The sequence below is a fragment of the Oryzias latipes genome, chromosome 21, assembly GCF_053564925.1.
Source record: "Oryzias latipes strain Hd-rR chromosome 21, Olatipes_Hd-rR_3.1".
NCBI classification, from domain to species: domain Eukaryota; kingdom Metazoa; phylum Chordata; class Actinopteri; order Beloniformes; family Adrianichthyidae; genus Oryzias; species Oryzias latipes.
Window position 1 is genome coordinate 26,775,997 of NC_136257.1, and position 18,759 is coordinate 26,794,755.

Below are 18,759 nucleotides of genomic sequence, written 5' to 3' on the forward strand. Positions count from 1 at the left end.
GTGAGATGAGTCACTCAGGCTTGCGTTCCATGAACCCACCCACACTGTTAAACTATCAGCTCCCCATCCAACCTCTGCACCAAGACTGAGGGATTCTTCAAACGGAATAAATGAATTAGTGTGCATGGTGGCCCAGTAAACCTCAGAGACTTCACCCTGAAGCTTCTGCCAGACCTGTAGTTTATTTTCCCTTCCTTCTGCGTCTTCCAGTCGGCTCTCCCTGGTCTCGCTTTAGGAGGCCAACCTTTCAGCATCTCCGTTGAATTGCCTCGGAAATCTGTTTCCACGGCAACCAGGGTACCAAATACTCTCCCAGCGGCGACTTGCCGGTGCGTCCTTTGTTTACACTTTTCATATCCATGATGACTTACAGTTGCAATGAGCTGATATTTCAGGGGCTCAAGGACAGAGCCAGTCAATCGTGCGCTTTGACACCTACAGCATCTAGATGTATATTTCAGATGACATGCGTCTTTGGAAAAAAATGTCCTGATTGTAAATGTAATTTTTATCTAAGCTCATGTTGAATTCCTTCAACCCGAAACACCTGAAAAAACTGTGAATCCCAATGCGCATCTGCGCGCGCTGGGAGTTTCCCTGTTGCGCGCTCTCGTAAGACAACATTCAAATGTGACCACGGCTGATGTAACAGTAACCAGAGGCAACGTTTGGATACCCTTCTAGTGATTACATTTTTCATTTATCAGACGTATTCAAACCCAACACACGCCCTCCACCTTTTTTTCCAAAAAAAAAAAAAAATCTTGCGCTTGCGCGTAACGGAACCGGGAGCTGTCCTGGTGCTGAACTGAGAAAAAGGCGTTCCTCTTCCATTCCTTGACGGTCCCCCACCTGAGCAGAGATTTCTCTCTCCCAAGCCAAGGATGGGGTTCTAACAGAACAAGTCCTTAGCTCTCCAACGACGCCAGATGAGAGCAACCAGCCGACGCGTCAGAGAGTTGCGTCTCCTCCACGCGTGAACGGTGGACTCTTGTTCCTTCATCCCTCTGCCATGCGCTTCGGGGAGTCAGAGTTTCATGGAAGTAAACTATGATCTGTGGCTGCATCGAGGAATGTCTCCTGTATTTTTGTGTGACACAAGGCAGCCGAAACAACGTGGTCCGGAGAAAAGCGGCGCCCCTGTTTGGATTATGTGCTTGACTAATGTAAACATATGGGAGAAATAAAAAAGTGAACAGATGGGGAAACCATCGGGAATGAATCACTCCTTCGTTAAGGTCTTGGCAGCTTTATTTACATACTTGATGGAGACAAGAAATTGCGGGTAAGCTCATGTATTCACTAATCATTTCTTTCATTCAAATCCTTTCCATAAATAACACAACATTTTTTTCAAAAACCTTTAATTTTTCTCAAGCTGTTTTATGGAAAAATAAAAGAAGTTCCGACAAACGTTAAAAGTTAGCCCCAGCTTTCATTATTTTTAATTTAAATTAGTCATTTTTTATGTTATTTCATACGTAAGAATGTTTGTCCTGATGAATATCGCATTGTCCATCCCGGTGGCATTTGACGTGTTTTTGATATAACGAACCTGTAGCTGCATGCGCACTTAATGCTAATCATCTTTTTATCTTTGGCCTGAACTATGTTGCTGCGATTCCACCTTCACAATTAACAAAAACCCTTTGCTTTTTGTGTAAGAGATAAATTATAGGCAAAATGATCCAGTTCTGCTTTGACGCGTTTCTTGGCTCTCCAGTGCGCACCCATCCCTCCCAGGCAGCTGTTAGGCAAGAGATATGGTTTATCTTCTAGCTTCTGAGCTGTTTCTCTCCTCCTCCTCCTGTCGTTCATGCATTTTTCCAGACTTGTGAATGCAAAGGAGCACGATTCCAGATCATCCAACATGTCGCCATCAGACTTTCTGGACTCGCTCATGGGTCGTACGTCCGGGTACGATGCACGCATAAGACCCAATTTTAAAGGTTTGTCTGTTACCTTATTGTTGTCTCAGGAAAAATGCACACACTTCACTTCCCACGTGTTAGCATAAACGTATATAGGCACAAAGCTGGCACTGAAAGTGTGGACACAAATGTACTTTTAAGACTGTGAGAGAACACTAAGAATTATTAGTCCTCTCACTTTAAATATGTTTTTAAATCATAAACCATCTCCAAATCTGTTTTCAGATTGTTTGAGATGGATGGGTTACACTTTAAAAATAGAAAAGAAGACAGAGCTTGTAGATAAAACTGCCACACTCCCAAAGGCTGGTTCTGACATCAGGGAGAACCCCCATGACATCCCACATTATGGATGGAGGCCTGGTGGGAAGGCTGCAGGCGACTCTGTCCCTCTGTTGTTGTTGCTGACATGCAGAGGACACACGCAGCTTCTTTTGAGTGTGAAGAGCCTAGAGCTTTTTCTCACTCCAGATTGGGTCAGGTGGGGTGGGACTTGGGGACTCCAGCTGGCAAAACAACCTGAGTGTGGGATTCAAAAAACACAAGATCCTTTCCTTCCATTTAGCATGACAAGTAAAGGCTGAGGTGGACCTCAGATGAAAGGAGATGTTATTAAGAGACACACACACATACACACACACACACACACTCCTAGATGTTTGTGCTTCGATCTGTGCCATATTCTTGGACTCCAGAAGTCTTGAACACACAGAAAACAAACAGATCCTGATGGAGCGGCTGCGGTGTAAACAGATGGTTTTGGGTTGGGAACCTGCGAGTCAATCTTTGAAGAGTTTTGAACGCTGCTTTTGAAGTCTGACCCAGATTTTCTTGCTGAGTTTGTTGTGAGAAGGAGCTGCCTTCCTTCTTTCCTTCTGCTGTTAAAATGTTGCAACCTGACAACAAACTCAAGCAAATATTAATACTGAGAGTCATGCAATATTGATGAGAAAAACACAGGGGGAAGGGCACCGGGAAGGACTTACAACTCCACATCTGTGCTGGAGGGGAGAACATTTTTTTTACTGTGACTGTACGAGGAAAGCGAGCCACGGAGATGAAACTCCAGACCGTTCTGTGGTGGAAAATTATTTATAACAGCTTGTTAAGCCCATTCAACGGTGCTGAAAAAAGAAATGACCTGACTTTATTGGTATTTCAAAAACAAACATGTAAAAATTGATAATTTTTTAAGTATAAATTGAAGAAAATTATGAAAGGCAGTGTTTTATTTTTGAACTAATTCAAAATGAAACATATTTAGAGTTTCTTGTGGCTAAACGAGTGCTGTATTTTCCAGAGTATGAGTCACAGGAGCCAAAAAGTGCACTATAAAAAAGAAAAAAATCATGTACATGGCACTCTGGAGCATCGGTCGCACTTTCGGGAGAAAAGTGCAACACTTTTGAACTAATCTGCCAAGCTCAGTGTGATGCTGCGTTCATTCTGAACGTGATTCACACGTCAAATTCGCGTCTGATGCCTCTCTATCAATTTGCATCAAATCTGATGCTAAACGCTTGTCTAAAAATGTGTTTATAAACTTAACACTCCCGTCGAGGGTGGGAGAAGCTACTGTCAAGTTTATAGCCTCATCGCTACATGGAAGCATTGACTGTATCATTTACAATGAACAGAAGACACGGATGATGTTGAGAGAGCAGGTTTATTTATCTTTAAAAGTTCTACAGAATTATCTGTGAACACGTCTCCATGTTGGGTTTGGTCTTTTAATGGTGATCTACCTGCTACTGCAGGAGCTGCATCTAAAGGACGGCGCTTCCAGCGGTACTTTCATCTCTCTGTTACCCAGCTTGATGACTTGCTGTCCCGCGGTAGTACGAGGATGGAAACAATAAAATTGAGACGAATAATAATGTCTCAACGTAAATACGAAAAATATCATAAAGTTCAGGAGGAGAATGATCAGATTCTCTTCCATGTTTGATTTAGACGACGTTTCTTCTTTTGCGTTTCTGTCAGTAGCAAATACTGACTCACTTACCCACAAATCCCTCTGGCGGTTGCTACACTCAAAAAAATAACTAATTGGATGAACTCAATTTAATTGTGGGCAGGATTTCCATCCAATAAATATGAGAAACCCCAACTCAAAGAAAATTCTTCCATGTAATGAAATATGATTGAGTTACTTGAGCTCAATTTTATCACAAAAGCCAAACAGAAAGAAATCCATTAACTTAATGAAACATACTTACTGCAAAAGAAGGCAAAGCAAAAAAACATTGTGTGACATCAGTCTCGCACCTAGAACCTCAGCATGTAGATGCAACTGACTGATCCACTGATCTAACTCTTCTGTGGCTACTTAAACTCGCCAGTATAATGACATATAATCATTTTTCTATAAATGAGGTTCATCGCGTATAACCTTATTGTGAGAAACCGAGTTGAAATGATTCCAAGCCACAGTACGTTTTTTTACGTGGAAAAACACAAACGACAGTTTTCTCTCTTCAAAAAGTCGAAGGATTCGAAGGACTAATAGTCATAGCAGGCAATAGACGAAAGAGCTGAACATTTTAATAGTTGAATGGTTAAAAAAGGGGAAAAATTGTGCCCGCAAAATGGCGGAAGATACTATAAAAAGAATAAACAAAGAGAAACAGGAAAACGGCATTCAACCAATAAAAGAATAATCATCGGAGAATGATTTTGCACGTGTAAAAGGGAGTGCCTCAATTCCGTTGCAGCCACAGCACATGTGCACAGCATGCCCCCTTGATTGAACCCATTTATTTTGGATAACTGGAGTTTATAGGTGAAATTATTAATACATTTTATGTTAGGCCTATTAAATGTAGATACATATTTTAAAAATAAATATATTTAAATAAAACAAACAGCATTTACTTGTGTTACATGAAAGAGGGGCTTGAATCATTTTTTTGAGTGTAGCAGGAAACAACTGCTAAAGCGCTACCAGTTGTTAGCGGGAAAACAAAAAATCTATGAGGCAATATTGATTTTTCAAACATCAAATATAAGTCCTGCACCCAATCTATGCAACAAAAAAAACCCTCTTGACTTATACTCTGAAAAATACAATACTTGTCAACAATAGTTGTCCGACTTGCTGACGTGATTTTTTTCTGATCAAGTGAATAAATTATCTGTTACCTTGCCTTTTCTTTGGTTGCATGGCTTTGTGTGTGTGTGCATGTGTTTTCAACCTACCTGTTAAACAACAAGACAACTGGGAAGGACGACAGCAGACGTCATTACAAAATCTCCCCCCTGACAATCATGAAATCACCTTCACTTCATCAGGAATGTAGGAAAACCTGGCAAACATTGTCACCATTTAACCAACACCTGCTGCTCGTTGTATTGATGCATGTTTGAATACATGTTGAAGCAGCTTTTTTCTTTTTTTTTTTTTACCCAGCAGTCCCAATTTTCCTTATAACCCCCCTCCCCTCCCCTCCCTTTCCCCCTTCCATGTCTATTCCAGCTATCCTTGCTGATACATCTGGCTTAAGGCTTTCTCCTGTCATGTCACTTTCATTCCATTTCACAGGTCCCCCTGTAAACGTTACATGCAATATTTTTATCAACAGTTTCGGCTCTGTCACAGAGACCACCATGGTGAGTTGTTTTGGCATTTTGCTTGATTTCCTCACTGTACGATGTGTCAATGTATTATTTATATCCCTCAACCTGCAGGTCCACCAGTTAATGTTACCTGCAACATATTTATCAACAGCTTTGGTTCAATAGCAGAAACTACAATGGTGAGTGGAGTGTCGTGAAGTCCTGAGCCTTTTCTCTGCAGGTGTTTTTAATCAACCTGCTGTCCCTTCGCTCTTTTTTTAAATTTCATCCACCTTTTACTTTTTAACTCATTTTTTCTTTTCACGATCAATTTAGAGACCAACTTTCCAAACTACCGGTAGTCCTCTGTGTGCTCTGGTGGAATAATTTATCCAACAAATCCAAACAAGATATTCAGAGTTTAGTGGAGCTAATAAGTGGTGTTGGGGGGAGTTTTTAAACAAGTACAATGTGTGAATTATGGAGGCATCCAGCCCCCAAAACATAAAACCTAGGAGGCTGAATTAAAACTAATCAGGATAAATAAGGAGCCATAATAACTAAATGGTTGATAGATGTGAGATATTTTATGTTTAAAGAGCTGTTAGACTGCCAGGGAATTAAACAGTTTCAGTACAAATAGTCGGAGCCGCCAATATGCCGATTAAACGTCAAACAACACACAGGCTTCTCACCATCATCATGACACATCAATTACGCCTCACAATTGAGCGTTTTGACACACAGTTTAAGCGGCTAACAGTGGATTAAAACATTCTCTCATCAGGCACGTCTAATTAATCCGTCACTTTTTTTTAAACTTCATTAAACAGCTCTTGTGAAATTCAGGACAGAATAAAAGACGTAAAATTTAAAGTTTTTTAAAATGCAAATTCCAAAATCATGCAGGTGATAGCATGGCAGGAAGCATTTCCACTCATCATTCATTTCCTTATGACAGCAATGAATGCAACACAGTTTTATGTCAAAAATAGATGCAAAAATAATTTTAATTTAAATACCAAGTACGTTTTGTTGATCAAACATTTGAATATTGTTAGATAAAGTATTCCTTTTTGCTTCTATTTGTATTATTTATCAAATTAACCAGCTACTTCAGTAAATATATATTTTATTAGACTAATCTACTGTGATTATGTTATTTTTAGTCATTTCTAACCTCTTTTCCTAATTTTTTTACTTAGAGGAAGAAGTCATATGATATAAAACTGGATGCATGTGGCTGACTCCATGTCTTCAGCACACGTTCTCACACAGCTGAAGCCTCTGCAAAAACAAAATATGCAAAGCCGCTTTGGTTCTCCGCAGGATTACAGAGTGAACATCTTCCTGCGGCAGAAGTGGAATGACCCTCGGCTGGCGTACAGTAAATACCCAGATTCTTCCCTCGACCTGGACCCGTCCATGTTGGACTCCATATGGAAGCCCGACCTCTTCTTTGCCAATGAGAAGGGAGCCAATTTCCATGATGTCACCACAGACAACAAGCTGCTGCGCATCTTCAAGGATGGAACTGTGCTCTACAGTATCAGGTGAAGCACCGGGTTGTAAGGGTTAATCTGTCATATTAAGCAACCAAAGCATTCATAAATTGAGGTTCTGCCCATTGACATGTTGGTGGTACAGTGGACAATAAATATGAGGCAACACAAAATGCAAGATACAGAATATTAAAAAGTAGCTTCACTTTTAACAGGGATCATTAAGAGGTGTTGGACGAAACATATTTGGAATTTACTTACCATGTTTTCCACACTGTACAGAGGCTGGATGGCTCAGTTGTAGGACTAGCACAAGGGAAATCAGGATTCCCAGGGGGCATGATAAGCTTCACCTAGTGGGGGTCCTTGGGCAAGACCTTTTGTGCTACTGCCCAACTATGTAGCCACAAGGGGGGCTGGTCCCTAGCCCGGATAAAATACAGGGTTGTGTAAAAAAAAAAGCATCTGTGCAAATCAGTAAAACGTATGAACTTATATCATATATAAGATACATCAAACTATAACGGGTATTTAGGGAGACAAAAAAGTCAGATAGATATGTCAGTCAGATTTTATTAACAGTAACTCTAGAACATGTTTGTTACATGCTACACGGTAGCTGTGTTAGAGTATTTACCTGTTACTCTCTACCTTGTTGACAACAAGTAAATTGATTGATTGATTGATTGATTGATTGATTGATTGATTGATTGATTGATTGATTGATTGATTGATTGATTGATTGATTGATTGATTGATTGATTGATTGATTGATTGGCGAGCGATATTGAAGCTATTATGACGTACAGTTATAAGCCACCCGGACAAAGAAAAAGACATACAGTGCAGGGATCCATTTGTCTTCAAGTGTATGCATCAGAATGGAACAGAGCAGGCTGCATGTGGCCCGTCTAGTATATTGTCGGGGGTCACAAATAAGCTCTTTTTCAAACAGCTTTTTTCCCCTCTGCTCCTTATTCACAATCTATAAATAAAGAAATACTCAGAAAAGCAATTTTAAGCTTAAATTTCTTTATGTCCTTCATCATCCATAAAACGCTACAAGAACATTTTCAAAACATCTTTTTCATTGAAGTGCTAAACTTTGAAAACTGACAGAAAGTCAGTTCTTAGTTAAAATAATTTTTGAGTGTATCTGCAGTGCGGAATATTAAGTATTGCGTTTTAACCGGGGGAGTACAGAGAAGAAACGTTAAGCTTTGATGCAAAGGTTTCTCAAGGTGGCCTTCACTCAATTCTTTCCTTGCATTCATACATCAAAGAGTCCAAAGCATGCAGTTTTAAATTGATTTTATCTGTTACAATCACTCTTTCGAAAAAGCATAATATGCTGAACATCAGTGGACTCTAAAGTGCGATCGTTTTTTTTTCAATGGTAAAGGAACAGGTTTAAAAGGAGAAACTAATCTCACAGGCTTTGGTTGAAAATCCAAAGCAAAGAGAGAAGTGAGTATTTTCCTTCATAGCCTCTCTAAACATGGAATCGAGTGAATACTGAAGAGTCAGGGTTGAGTAAAACCACCACACACTTGCATTCAGAACAAGGTGGTGTTTCAATCCCCTGCCAGACCTTCATTAAAGCAAGATTCAGCTTGGAAAATGCCTTGTCTTTCAGTTCCATGCATCTCGTATAGCATGGAGCCTTCAATTTTCTCTGCAATGATGGGATGCGACAAAGATCAATTTTAGGTCCGTGTGGGGAGCAGCTGATGGTGCACAGGTGTGCAGGTAGAGCTGGCGGACAGGAGAAATGAAAAGTGGTTAACCGTGCTCTCCCTGCATTGGAGAAACAACTGAGTGGGCAGACTGTCCCCCTCAAATTGCATCACTGAGACTATAAGTTTTGGTGATGAAGGTGTGATTGAATCCTGTATGAGATGCTGGAAGAGACAGAAAAGAAATTACATATGTAATTAAATTCTTTTTTTTTCAATCTGTAACTCAAAATCTATGCATAATAAATCCATTTCTTACAAACCCCCCCCTGATATTGTCTCACATCACAGGTTGACTCTCATTCTGTCATGCCCGATGGATCTGAAGAACTTTCCGATGGATGTTCAGACTTGCACGATGCAGCTGGAAAGTTGTAAGCAAGGATTCACTTAAATATGTCGTCCCTGAAGGCCAAGTCAGCCCCATTTCTGACGGATGTGCTTTTGTCATCATTAGTCGGCTACACCATGAATGACTTGGTCTTTGAGTGGTTGGAGTACGGCGCGGTGCAGGTCTCAGAAGGTCTCACTCTGCCTCAGTTCATCATGAAGGAGGAGAAGGAGCTGGGCTACTGCACCAAACACTACAACACCGGTGAGATGGATGCTCATTTTCAGCTTTCTTCCATCTGAACTTAACGCCTCACTTGCATCCTGTGGTTCAACAGGTAAATTCACCTGCATTGAAGTTAAATTCCACCTGGAGCGCCAGATGGGCTACTACCTGATCCAGATGTACATTCCGTCTCTTCTCATTGTCATCCTCTCGTGGGTTTCATTCTGGATCAACATGGATGCTGCTCCTGCCAGAGTGGCGCTGGGCATCACCACCGTGCTCACCATGACCACTCAGAGCTCTGGATCCAGAGCTTCTCTTCCAAAGGTGAATTCTCCTCTCTTTTTGGCTTCATCATCATGGCGTACGTAAGCGTACGTAAGGGATAATGCCGCCAAGGTGTCCATTATCAAAAATTAACCTGTCATGAAGCAGAGAAACAGTTGCTTTCATGAAGTCTGTTAGTTTCCCTGATAATGGATACTTAGAAAGGCATCCTCCCACTTATACCATGATCACTTAGAAGAGAAATAAGTATTCAATGTTTTGTACTTTGTTTTTAGTACTCTATTCTTGTTACTTTTTTTATGTTTAAATCACTTTTAAGCGATATATACTCTGATCTGATTGTCACGATGGGTTTAATAAAGCATCAATTCAGGGAGAAAGTTCACCTCCTACTGTGTGTTTTAGTCCAGATGAGGAGGCAAAAGTTTATTTCAAAGATGGCAGCAAAAAATGTAGAAAATGTAATCTATGTTACCGGAACTCCATTTTTAGGTGTACGTTATTACTGTTCATTATCGCTTTCTCAATCCACACGTAGCAGCCAATCAGAATCAAGCATTCACCCTGACTATGGTATAAAGTACTGATAATGTATGGGACATTTATTCAGTACACCACATAAGAGGAGGGATGTCACAGGTGGTTCTGAAGCGAAAATGGCAGAAAAACCCAAACCCTGACAAATTTTAGGTTTATTGTTTTTTTTTTCATTTAAATTTTCAGTATTTCTTTCAATTTCTTCAAATTTTCCATATTTCTGTCAAGCTTAAAACTGTTTGTCTGGTTAATATAACTAATACTTCCTCAACAAAGGAAGAACCAAACAGGAGGTTGGCAACATCATGACAAACACATAAAGAAAGAGACACAGGTCATGCCTATGAAATGGACACAGTGGGACTTTTCTACGTTTGTTTAAAGCTCCTCTAATTGTTTTAATTAGCAGATGAGGTTGGTGCCCATCATGTTTTTTAGTTTGTAATTTTCTTTTTTTGATTTTGTTTTAGTGATATATGCAATATGCCTCCTTAGCTTTGGGATCAAATTTGGCAAATAATAAAAAAAAATTCATGTTGTCATTTGGGAGTTGAAGTTCAACAATCAAATAAGGTTAGTGGTGGAAACCAGTTTTATTACCCTCAAACGCTGTCATTGGTGAAAGCTAAACCACCAAGAGATGACTAGGATTTATCACAGCACATTGAGACGCCTTCATCTCCGTCTATGTTGCTGTCTGTCATCTTTAAGATGCCCTCAAACTGTCCAAAGTACAACTGCTGCCTTAAAACAAACCCAGTGTTGTTCCTTTCATTCTCACCCTGCCTTTTTTTCGAATGCAGTTAAAAATAAAACATAAAAATGCTTCAAATGTTTCAAAGGTTTAGTAGCTTCCTGTTTATCTGAGCTTTCACGGACTCATTCGACAGCTGGAACATTCAGGGTTTCAAATCGGTTCCTTCTGGCTGTTCTTGGGTCTCAGATCAAAACTCAAGGGGATAAATCTTCTTCAATGGCGGCCCCAAAACTGTGAAACAGCATACCTGATGAAAGCAAAAGCACTTTAAAACCTTGAAGTTACAGCTTAGTTCCGTAATGTGAATATATTTAGCTGTTATATTCCCTTATTTTAAACTTTTATATATAAATGGATATTTCAACTTGTGTTTTCTGAAATTTATGTTTTATATTTTGTATTTTTTGGAGGTTTTCTGTACTTGATTACCACACATGAAGTATGATTTTGATTTTTATTCATAGTAAAGAAGAAAACCTATTTCTTATCATATACGGTTATAGTGTACATGGCTTTTGATCATTCTAAAACAAAAAGAGAAGCAGCAATTATATGGATTTGTGTTCAGTTTTTCTCAAAATAAAACCCTTTAAAGCATTGGTTTCCAGAACGATCAGCATAAACACCAACATTGAAGTATCATCTGTTAGATCTATCACTCAAGGCTCCCAAGAAAAATATGTATGTGCCTAATCGTCAGGACCATACTAAATAGTTTTCCCATGGTTGAATGGTGTTGGAGCTAATTTTGTTGTATTGTTGCAGTCTTGAATTATTTAACACCAGTGCCTTGATATTTATTATGTAGCTTGATACATAATTGTGGAGAGATTTTCATTCTGCCCTGTTTACTTGAAAAAAATAGTGGCATCATCATTTAATGATGTGTAATTCAAACAAATTTGATGCTTTTAACCTGAAGTTATGGCAAAAATCTGCTCTCATCCATAACTAGGGACGTGTTGTCCTCATGAACTGTTAATAATAAAGAGAGCAGCTCTCTTTCCTTCACTTTAGCTTTTCGTTGTGCTCCACACCTCCTCCAAAGAACATTGTTTTGGGTCTGGGCCGAAAGCATCCTCACCACTTCTTGCACATGCAGTGATGCCCTCTGCTAGACGAGGTATTTCAGACTCTATTAGTCAGATTAGCCATCCTAACTCCTTGTGCAGGGGTTCATCATCTCCCAGCTTGATTTTGTTATGCTCTTCAACAAAGGCTCCCACTCTATCGCGCCTAGGTGATCTAAAATGTTGCTGCACCTTTTAAGCAGCCCAAAAAAGACACTTCAGACCACAGTTCAGATCTCTGCTTTGGCTTCTGTGGATCCCCAGGCCAGATTCAATTGACACTCAGCATCTTCATACTTGAACACCACCCTCACCAGGTCCATGACCCCACCTGCTCGCTGTGCTCTACCAATTCCCAGCAGATGATGAAATCTCGCCACAGCACAGTAAAAGATCATAAATCTGTGATGATGCTAGAACCATCTATCGGACTCCGCACACGCAGCAGCATCAACCCCCAATATAGAAAAATATTGAGCACTTGCCTTTTAAAAAAGAGAATGATTTTCCTTTAAGGGTTTTTTTGCAATGTATTTTTCTGTTTATTTATGAGTAAAATCAATTTCAATAAAAACAAGTCTAAGAAAAACTTCACTTCAAACGGATCTTTTTCACATAGCTTTTGATGACCAACTCCAACGAAAATGGTGGTTTTGGTCTTTTTGACATGTCATTTTTGGCATTTTTCTGATGAAAGCGGATATATATTAAGGAAATGAAGTTTAAAATTGCCTTTCTGACTAGTTTTTTGGTCAGATTATTGTGAATGAGAAAAAAATGTGGTTGCAAAAAGCCTGTAGCTGTGATGCAGGTGTTACGGTAGGTGGGCCACAAGATTCCAGCTCCACTCGATTCTGATGCATCCACTTGTAGAAAAATATATTAATGTGCATCTCTGTTTTCCTACTCTCAGCTGGCATCTGGCTCTAAACTGTACAGCTGGATAACTCCAATGTGGCTCACCATTTTTGTTGCACCGGTAATGTTAGCTTGGGGTTGTGAGGGGCTGTGAGCTATGAGGAGAGAGTGTAAACAAAAGGATGATGGGAAATCGGGACGGGGCTGGACAACTCAGAGGCGAACTTCTGATCAACTCCTGCCTCTCTGCAGAAACTAGGTTATTTTTGATTTTTGATTTTTGATTTTGGCAACATCAACAAAACAAACTACATAACCGTAGTTAAACAACCACGGGAAACGATTATAAAATAGATCAAGATATCAGAACTGAAGTTTTCTGAGAAAACTTGAGAATTTGAACCCAGAAAAAGCCCTCGCTTATTTCACAAAGACATTAAACACATGCATTTAAAAAGTATTTGAAGTTTTGACGTTAACTTCTAAGTAGGGCAACTGAAAGTTCACTAAAAACCCTTGACTTTTTGGTCTTTGACTAATCCTTCCATGAAATGTCTGCCCTTAGTTTTTTAACTCAAACTAATCATATTTGACTTTAGCAGCGTCAGACTCAAATGTCAGTCAATCATCCTTTTTTTTTCCAACTAACCAAATGCAGAGCCAAGCAGCTCCTTCAATATCATGTCCACATCCCATGATCTTTAGCAGTTGTGTCAGAGCAAACGAGATGCTTTCATTCAAATGATGTTTAACATGAAAGCACTACCTCCAGTCTGCAGAAGGTTATTATTGTCAGTCATGAAGCATATTGACAGCAAAGCCAATCTGAAGAAGCACTGCCGTCACTGTCTTAAGCAGCATCAGCTGCATCATGAAAAACATAAAAGACGTGTACACTGATAAATATTTCAAAAGAAGCCTTTGAGACCTGCAAATCATGAAAATGATTACTTGACGTGTTCTCAAAGAGCTGAGATGTTTTTCTGAAAGAAGCAAATCCAGTCCAGCACTGTCGTAATAATTCATTTTTCCGTCTAGTAGATGCTGAAAGATTTCCCACCGGTTTATTCTCTGCTGTACCTGACACTGCAGGCAACACAGATACGTTTTATCCAAGCACAGATATTGCTGCACAAATGCAATCATTTAAATGTCACAGTTCATTGGAGGAGTGAACAGAATATGAGGAAAATGAATTTAAATCAGGGACGCTGCACAAGAAGACTTATTTTAAATGCAAAAAAAGAAAGTTTGATGGAAATAAAGACTTTTTTAAGTCAAATTTTTATCTGTTCTTTATGTTATGTGGTCAATCATAATATCTCTGTTTTCTCCCTCAGGTTTCGTACGTAAAAGCCATTGATATCTGGATGGCCGTGTGTCTGCTCTTTGTGTTTGCCGCATTACTGGAGTACGCCGGGGTTAATTTTGTCTCCAGGCAACAGAAAGAGTTTCTCCGACTGAGGCGAAGACAAAGACGGAATCAGAAGGTTGGTTTCCAAAAACTGTTTGCAAGTATCCTGTCTGCAGACTAGACTTTGTTTGGCACAGCAGCATATTGAAATGCCTAAGCCACGATCAACAGTCCGTCACACATTCTCTGCATTAGTTCTAAGATGAATCATCATGGAGCTTATGGCATTCTCATCCGGCTCAAACGTCAACCTCAAACTCCATTCTGATATTTTTGACCTAACATTTTGATGACATTTTTGAGTTTTCATATACATTTTTCAACAATCAGACAGAAACCAGACAAATTATGATGATTAAATGCAGAAATCTGATGTGGAAATTAGCAAAAACAATACAGCAGCTTAAGCACAAAATGTGTTGTGGATAAATAATCGCACAAAAGCAATTTTTCAATAAAAGACACTTAAGTTTGGTGAACAATATAATCCAGTGCCTGAAACACCACAAAGAAACAAAATGATGAGATTGAACAGTTTGAATGTTTTAAGTTCATGTCTAAACAGTATTAAATCACAAAATGTCACCAAATGCAGTTTCTGCCCTGGACGTCACCTCTTTAACCTGTTGCCCTCTGGGTGACACCACGAACAAGAACAAACAGATAAGATAGTTTTTACCCCAGAGCTGTCTCAGCCCTAGATGTGGACAGAAATTATCACTTTCATTTTACTTTTTTACAAGTCTTGTTCTTGCAGTCTTTTTGCACAAGGGAGATGCTGCTGCATTTAATTTTCTCTTTCATTATTAAATTATATTATTATTATTATATATCATATTATATTCTAACAGCTCCAAGATCAAAGAGTCTAGCATGGTTGTGGCAGCATCATGATGTAGGTTTGTTGCAGGGAAGGTGAGATTTTTACAATTCAGAAGAGAGTGATTAATTTATTTTTCCAAAAGGAGTTTAGTTCAAATTTATGCAACAAACTTGATTTAAGACAATTTTCATTTTCTTGTTGAGTCATTTGACCTTGAATGAATATAATCCTAAGCGAATGTTTAATCAAGCTTTTATTTTTTTTTAAAACAACGACAACAATGTTTTAAAACAGAAGTTGGATTTGGAAAGGATCAGCAGTTAAGGACAATAAGAAGTTTTATGTGACTCCTAACACTGTACAAATGTATTTAACAACACCAGGATAGAAGTTTAATTTTTGACCATGGGCGAGACATAGGGAATGTGGGACTTATGCAGTGATTGAAATTTTAGAGTATATTTAGGGACAAAAGTGTTTAAGAGACCTACTTTATAGATAAAAAAAAAATCTCTTTTTTGAGCAATACACATTTTAGACATAATATTTCCAATTATCTGAGCAATAAACCTAAATATGAGTGTTTTATGGCTAATTTCCAAATGTATTTGTATTAAAACAGCAGGACATCACTGCTTATTTAAGGAATCTCCCTAGGACAAATTATTTTAGTTTTTTGGCAGATTCTTTCACTTATAACAAGGAAAAAACATCTAGTATTCTATATTTTTAGCCTTTTTGAGAAAGGCTTAACTTTCCAGTGTGGTTTGGAGAATATTACAAAGTTGTTGCTTTTTTTCATTGGAGCCACATATTCAAAGAAAAACTTCACAAACAGATCAAAAGTCTTGTAAAATACACATAACTGAATGGACTGTATTACCAGGCATACAGTTAATTTTTAGTAACTATTCTTCTCAAATATAGAACACATGACATACAAGCAAAGATAAAAGGAAAACATTTTAGATCAACTTTCTTCTTTACTTTCTAGTTCCCAAAAAGGAAGCTACACTTTTAAGTTGTATAGTATTGGAATCTCAAAGTATACGAAGATGTTTAGGAATTTCTTGAATCTTGCAGACCATTCGTTGCTAAATCAAATGAAGAACCTGCATGAATCTAAATCATTTTGATTTATATCATCAGTCATGAAATGATAGTGAAGCTAAATTTCAAAAATGCTTCATCTAAGTCAAACTCTGGCCTGTCAGACTCATAACCGTGCGCTTAAAATTTTCAGTTCTTCCTTCTGTTATTTTCTTTGCTGAATAATTCAGGTGCAGCCGTGTAGGGATCAATCTTCAGAAGTGTTAACCATGAAGTGAACGTTGTGTGAATAACTGAAACTATTTACCGGTCCCTGAGTCTCCTTTCTGCTTTGTTACTTTGCTGACAGCTGCAGGTGTTTTCATGACTGAAGTGTAGTCTTATTTTTGTTTGGCTGGAATTGGGATTTGTCCCCCGAAGCAGTCGTTCTAGAGCCGTTTCATTAAATTGCATCCAGTTATCCCCTGACTTTTAATTAACTCAGAGGTGTTTGGAGTATCTCACGGTTAATTGTCATGTAAAAAATAAATAAAATAAAATAACTGTTCTGGACGCCTCTGGTCATTCGGAGGAAAACTGTATAATTTTTCTGTGTTTCTCAGGAGGAGGACATGCGTGACGGCCGCTTTAACTACGCGAGCTACAACATAAGTCAGTGTCTGAGCACCAAGAACAGCTCAGCTGTCAAGAACACGACTCCCGCTCCAAACCCTCAACCACCAACTCCCAAGGACATTGACGCCATGAGGAAAAAATTTGTGGACAGAGCCAAGAGGATAGACACGATCTCAAGGGCGGCTTTCCCTCTGGCTTTCCTCATCTTCAACGTCTTCTACTGGATCACCTACAAGATCATCCGCAATGAAGACATCAACAAGTAGTGAAGGGTTTTCTCCCAGTCAATGCGACTCCTCCCTTCTCCGACTGAGAAACGATGGAGTGAGAGGAACCGTGGTGAAGGTGTTCCTTCAGGGATATTGTACAGTGCATCACACAGCAAAGCTCTTGTTCAGATAATGTGAAGATTCCTGAGATCCAGATGCTTTATTCCCTCTGCTGCAGAAAAGTTTTATAGTCGGTTTTATCAAGTAGAGAAGACGGAGCAGAATGTTTCTAAATCACACTGCTTTGGCGTCCGAGGTCCAAGGACAGCTTAGGATTTTGGGGTTTTTTTCTTGTGAGAAGAGGACTTCTTACCCAGGTTGTTAATCTGTTTTATAACATTGGACAGTCAGGAAATATCCTCTCCTTTTGTGAAAACTTCACACGCAGAGCACAGGCATCAATCTGTCAGCCAGAAGCAAAGCAGATAAAAAACAATACAAGAATCGGGAGCTGGAGGATGCATTTTTATGAAATACCCGAGGCCTTAGATATCAGAGACTTGGTGAGACAAAGTGTTGTGCTCTTCTATTTTTTCAAGCATCTTCTCTCGTGGTCTCATCCAACCCTTTGAAATTCTCTGTGGCCAAAGTCCTCCTTTTCTCTAGTATTCATGGATATCTGATGTCACATATAAAGTCAGTGTTTCCTTTATTACTGCTTTTATTCAATTACTTCTGTCATGAGCAAGTGTACAGGTGAGCCCACAATATCTGAACCACATTGTTGAGTGTCGTTACCTGTATTTATTTACTCCATATTTATCCAGTTATCTTAAGAGGGGTTTAGCATCCAAGAAGTGTTTTTTTTTTTTTGTAGCTTTAGTCAAAGAAATATTTATTGTGTTTGAGTGGGAGGTTCCATTTATGAAACTATATATTTCTGTTAAGTTCTTCAGACTGTTCTCCTTCACTTGTGTGTTTGGGCATGGACTCCGTAAAGAAGAAGTCTACAAAACATTTGTGGCACAGAGCAGCTAAATGCAATTGCACTCCTAAAAAAACTGTGGTGAAGAACTCTTTTTTTTTTTTTTTTTTTTTCTGGAATGAAAATAGATCATTTACATGTACATCAATAAAACTGAGTGTGCACCATGTTTACTTCACCTCGTGTCATTTAGAATAAAGTAATTTTCTTGTATTGTTCTGCATTTCGTGTTCAACAAATGGTTTCAATTTTTTGTTTGTTTTGTTTTTCATTTACTCGACTGCGATCAGGATCAAGGAAAGTGACAAAGACTCCGTGGTTGGAGGTGACACCAACTGAGGGTGTCTGGGTGGCCTGGGGTGACACAGATTCAATCTGACAGAGGGGCTTCTATGAATGGAGGATAATGGACTTTGAATTGCAGTTCAGAGATCCTGTCACTTGGTGTTTGCCCACTAGTTGTCTGAAAAACACATTGCGTCAGTTGTTCATCAGCTGTGCCCCGTTTGATTGCATTTGACGCTTGTTTGCAAGACCTCAAGATGTTGCACCTTGCAGGTAACATGATAAACACACCTCGTCTGCCTCTCTTGATTGATTCAGATGAGATACTGATGATCTGATCATTTTGTTTAACAGCCACAGAAAAGTACTGGTAAATACATTTTATTTAACAACAGAAATACGTTAAAAAAAAGAGTTTCAAGCCAGAAGCTGTATTACAAAGGTGCAAATAAATCCAAAAAAAGAAAGAACAGTGATATATCAGCACGCTTGTCCCACAGTGAGAAATTCCTGGTTTGAATCCCTGTTGGAACCTTTGTGTGTTTGCATGTTCTCCTCGTGCATCAGTGGGTTTTCTCCAGGCACTAT

General features: G+C 39.0%; 1 protein-coding gene across 4 annotated transcripts; it reads left to right on the forward strand.

Annotated features, from left to right (window-relative positions):
• Positions 1–627: 627 nt before the first annotated feature.
• On the forward strand, positions 628–18,109 carry glra2 (glycine receptor, alpha 2). 4 transcript variants are annotated; one of them, XM_020713044.3, is made up of 10 exons: positions 795–1,285; positions 1,831–1,949; positions 5,473–5,540; positions 5,619–5,686; positions 6,816–7,039; positions 9,016–9,098; positions 9,182–9,319; positions 9,393–9,607; positions 14,131–14,280; positions 16,680–18,109. In XM_020713044.3, the coding sequence occupies exons 3-10, from the start codon at positions 5,492–5,494 to the stop codon at positions 16,956–16,958; spliced, it is 1,206 nt and encodes a 401-aa protein (XP_020568703.1). In that variant the 5' UTR covers positions 795–1,285; positions 1,831–1,949; positions 5,473–5,491; the 3' UTR covers positions 16,959–18,109. The 4 variants fall into 4 exon arrangements, with proteins under 4 accessions (XP_078795607.1, XP_004081837.1, XP_020568703.1 ...); XM_078939481.1 differs by lacking the exon at positions 5,619–5,686 and having other exon boundaries at positions 628–1,285; XM_004081789.5 differs by lacking the exon at positions 5,473–5,540 and having other exon boundaries at positions 628–1,285.
• Positions 18,110–18,759: the final 650 nt, after the last annotated feature.

Bases quoted from the DNA above. Each gene is read 5' to 3' on its own strand.
- glra2 (XM_078939481.1), top strand. From the start codon at position 1,200: ATGGGGAAACCATCGGGAATGAATCACTCCTTCGTTAAGGTCTTGGCA. The intron at 9,320-9,392 runs GTGAGATGGATG...GTGGTTCAACAG, and splicing joins CACCAAACACTACAACACCG to GTAAATTCACCTGCATTGAA. The intron at 14,281-16,679 runs GTTGGTTTCCAA...TGTGTTTCTCAG, and splicing joins GACAAAGACGGAATCAGAAG to GAGGAGGACATGCGTGACGG.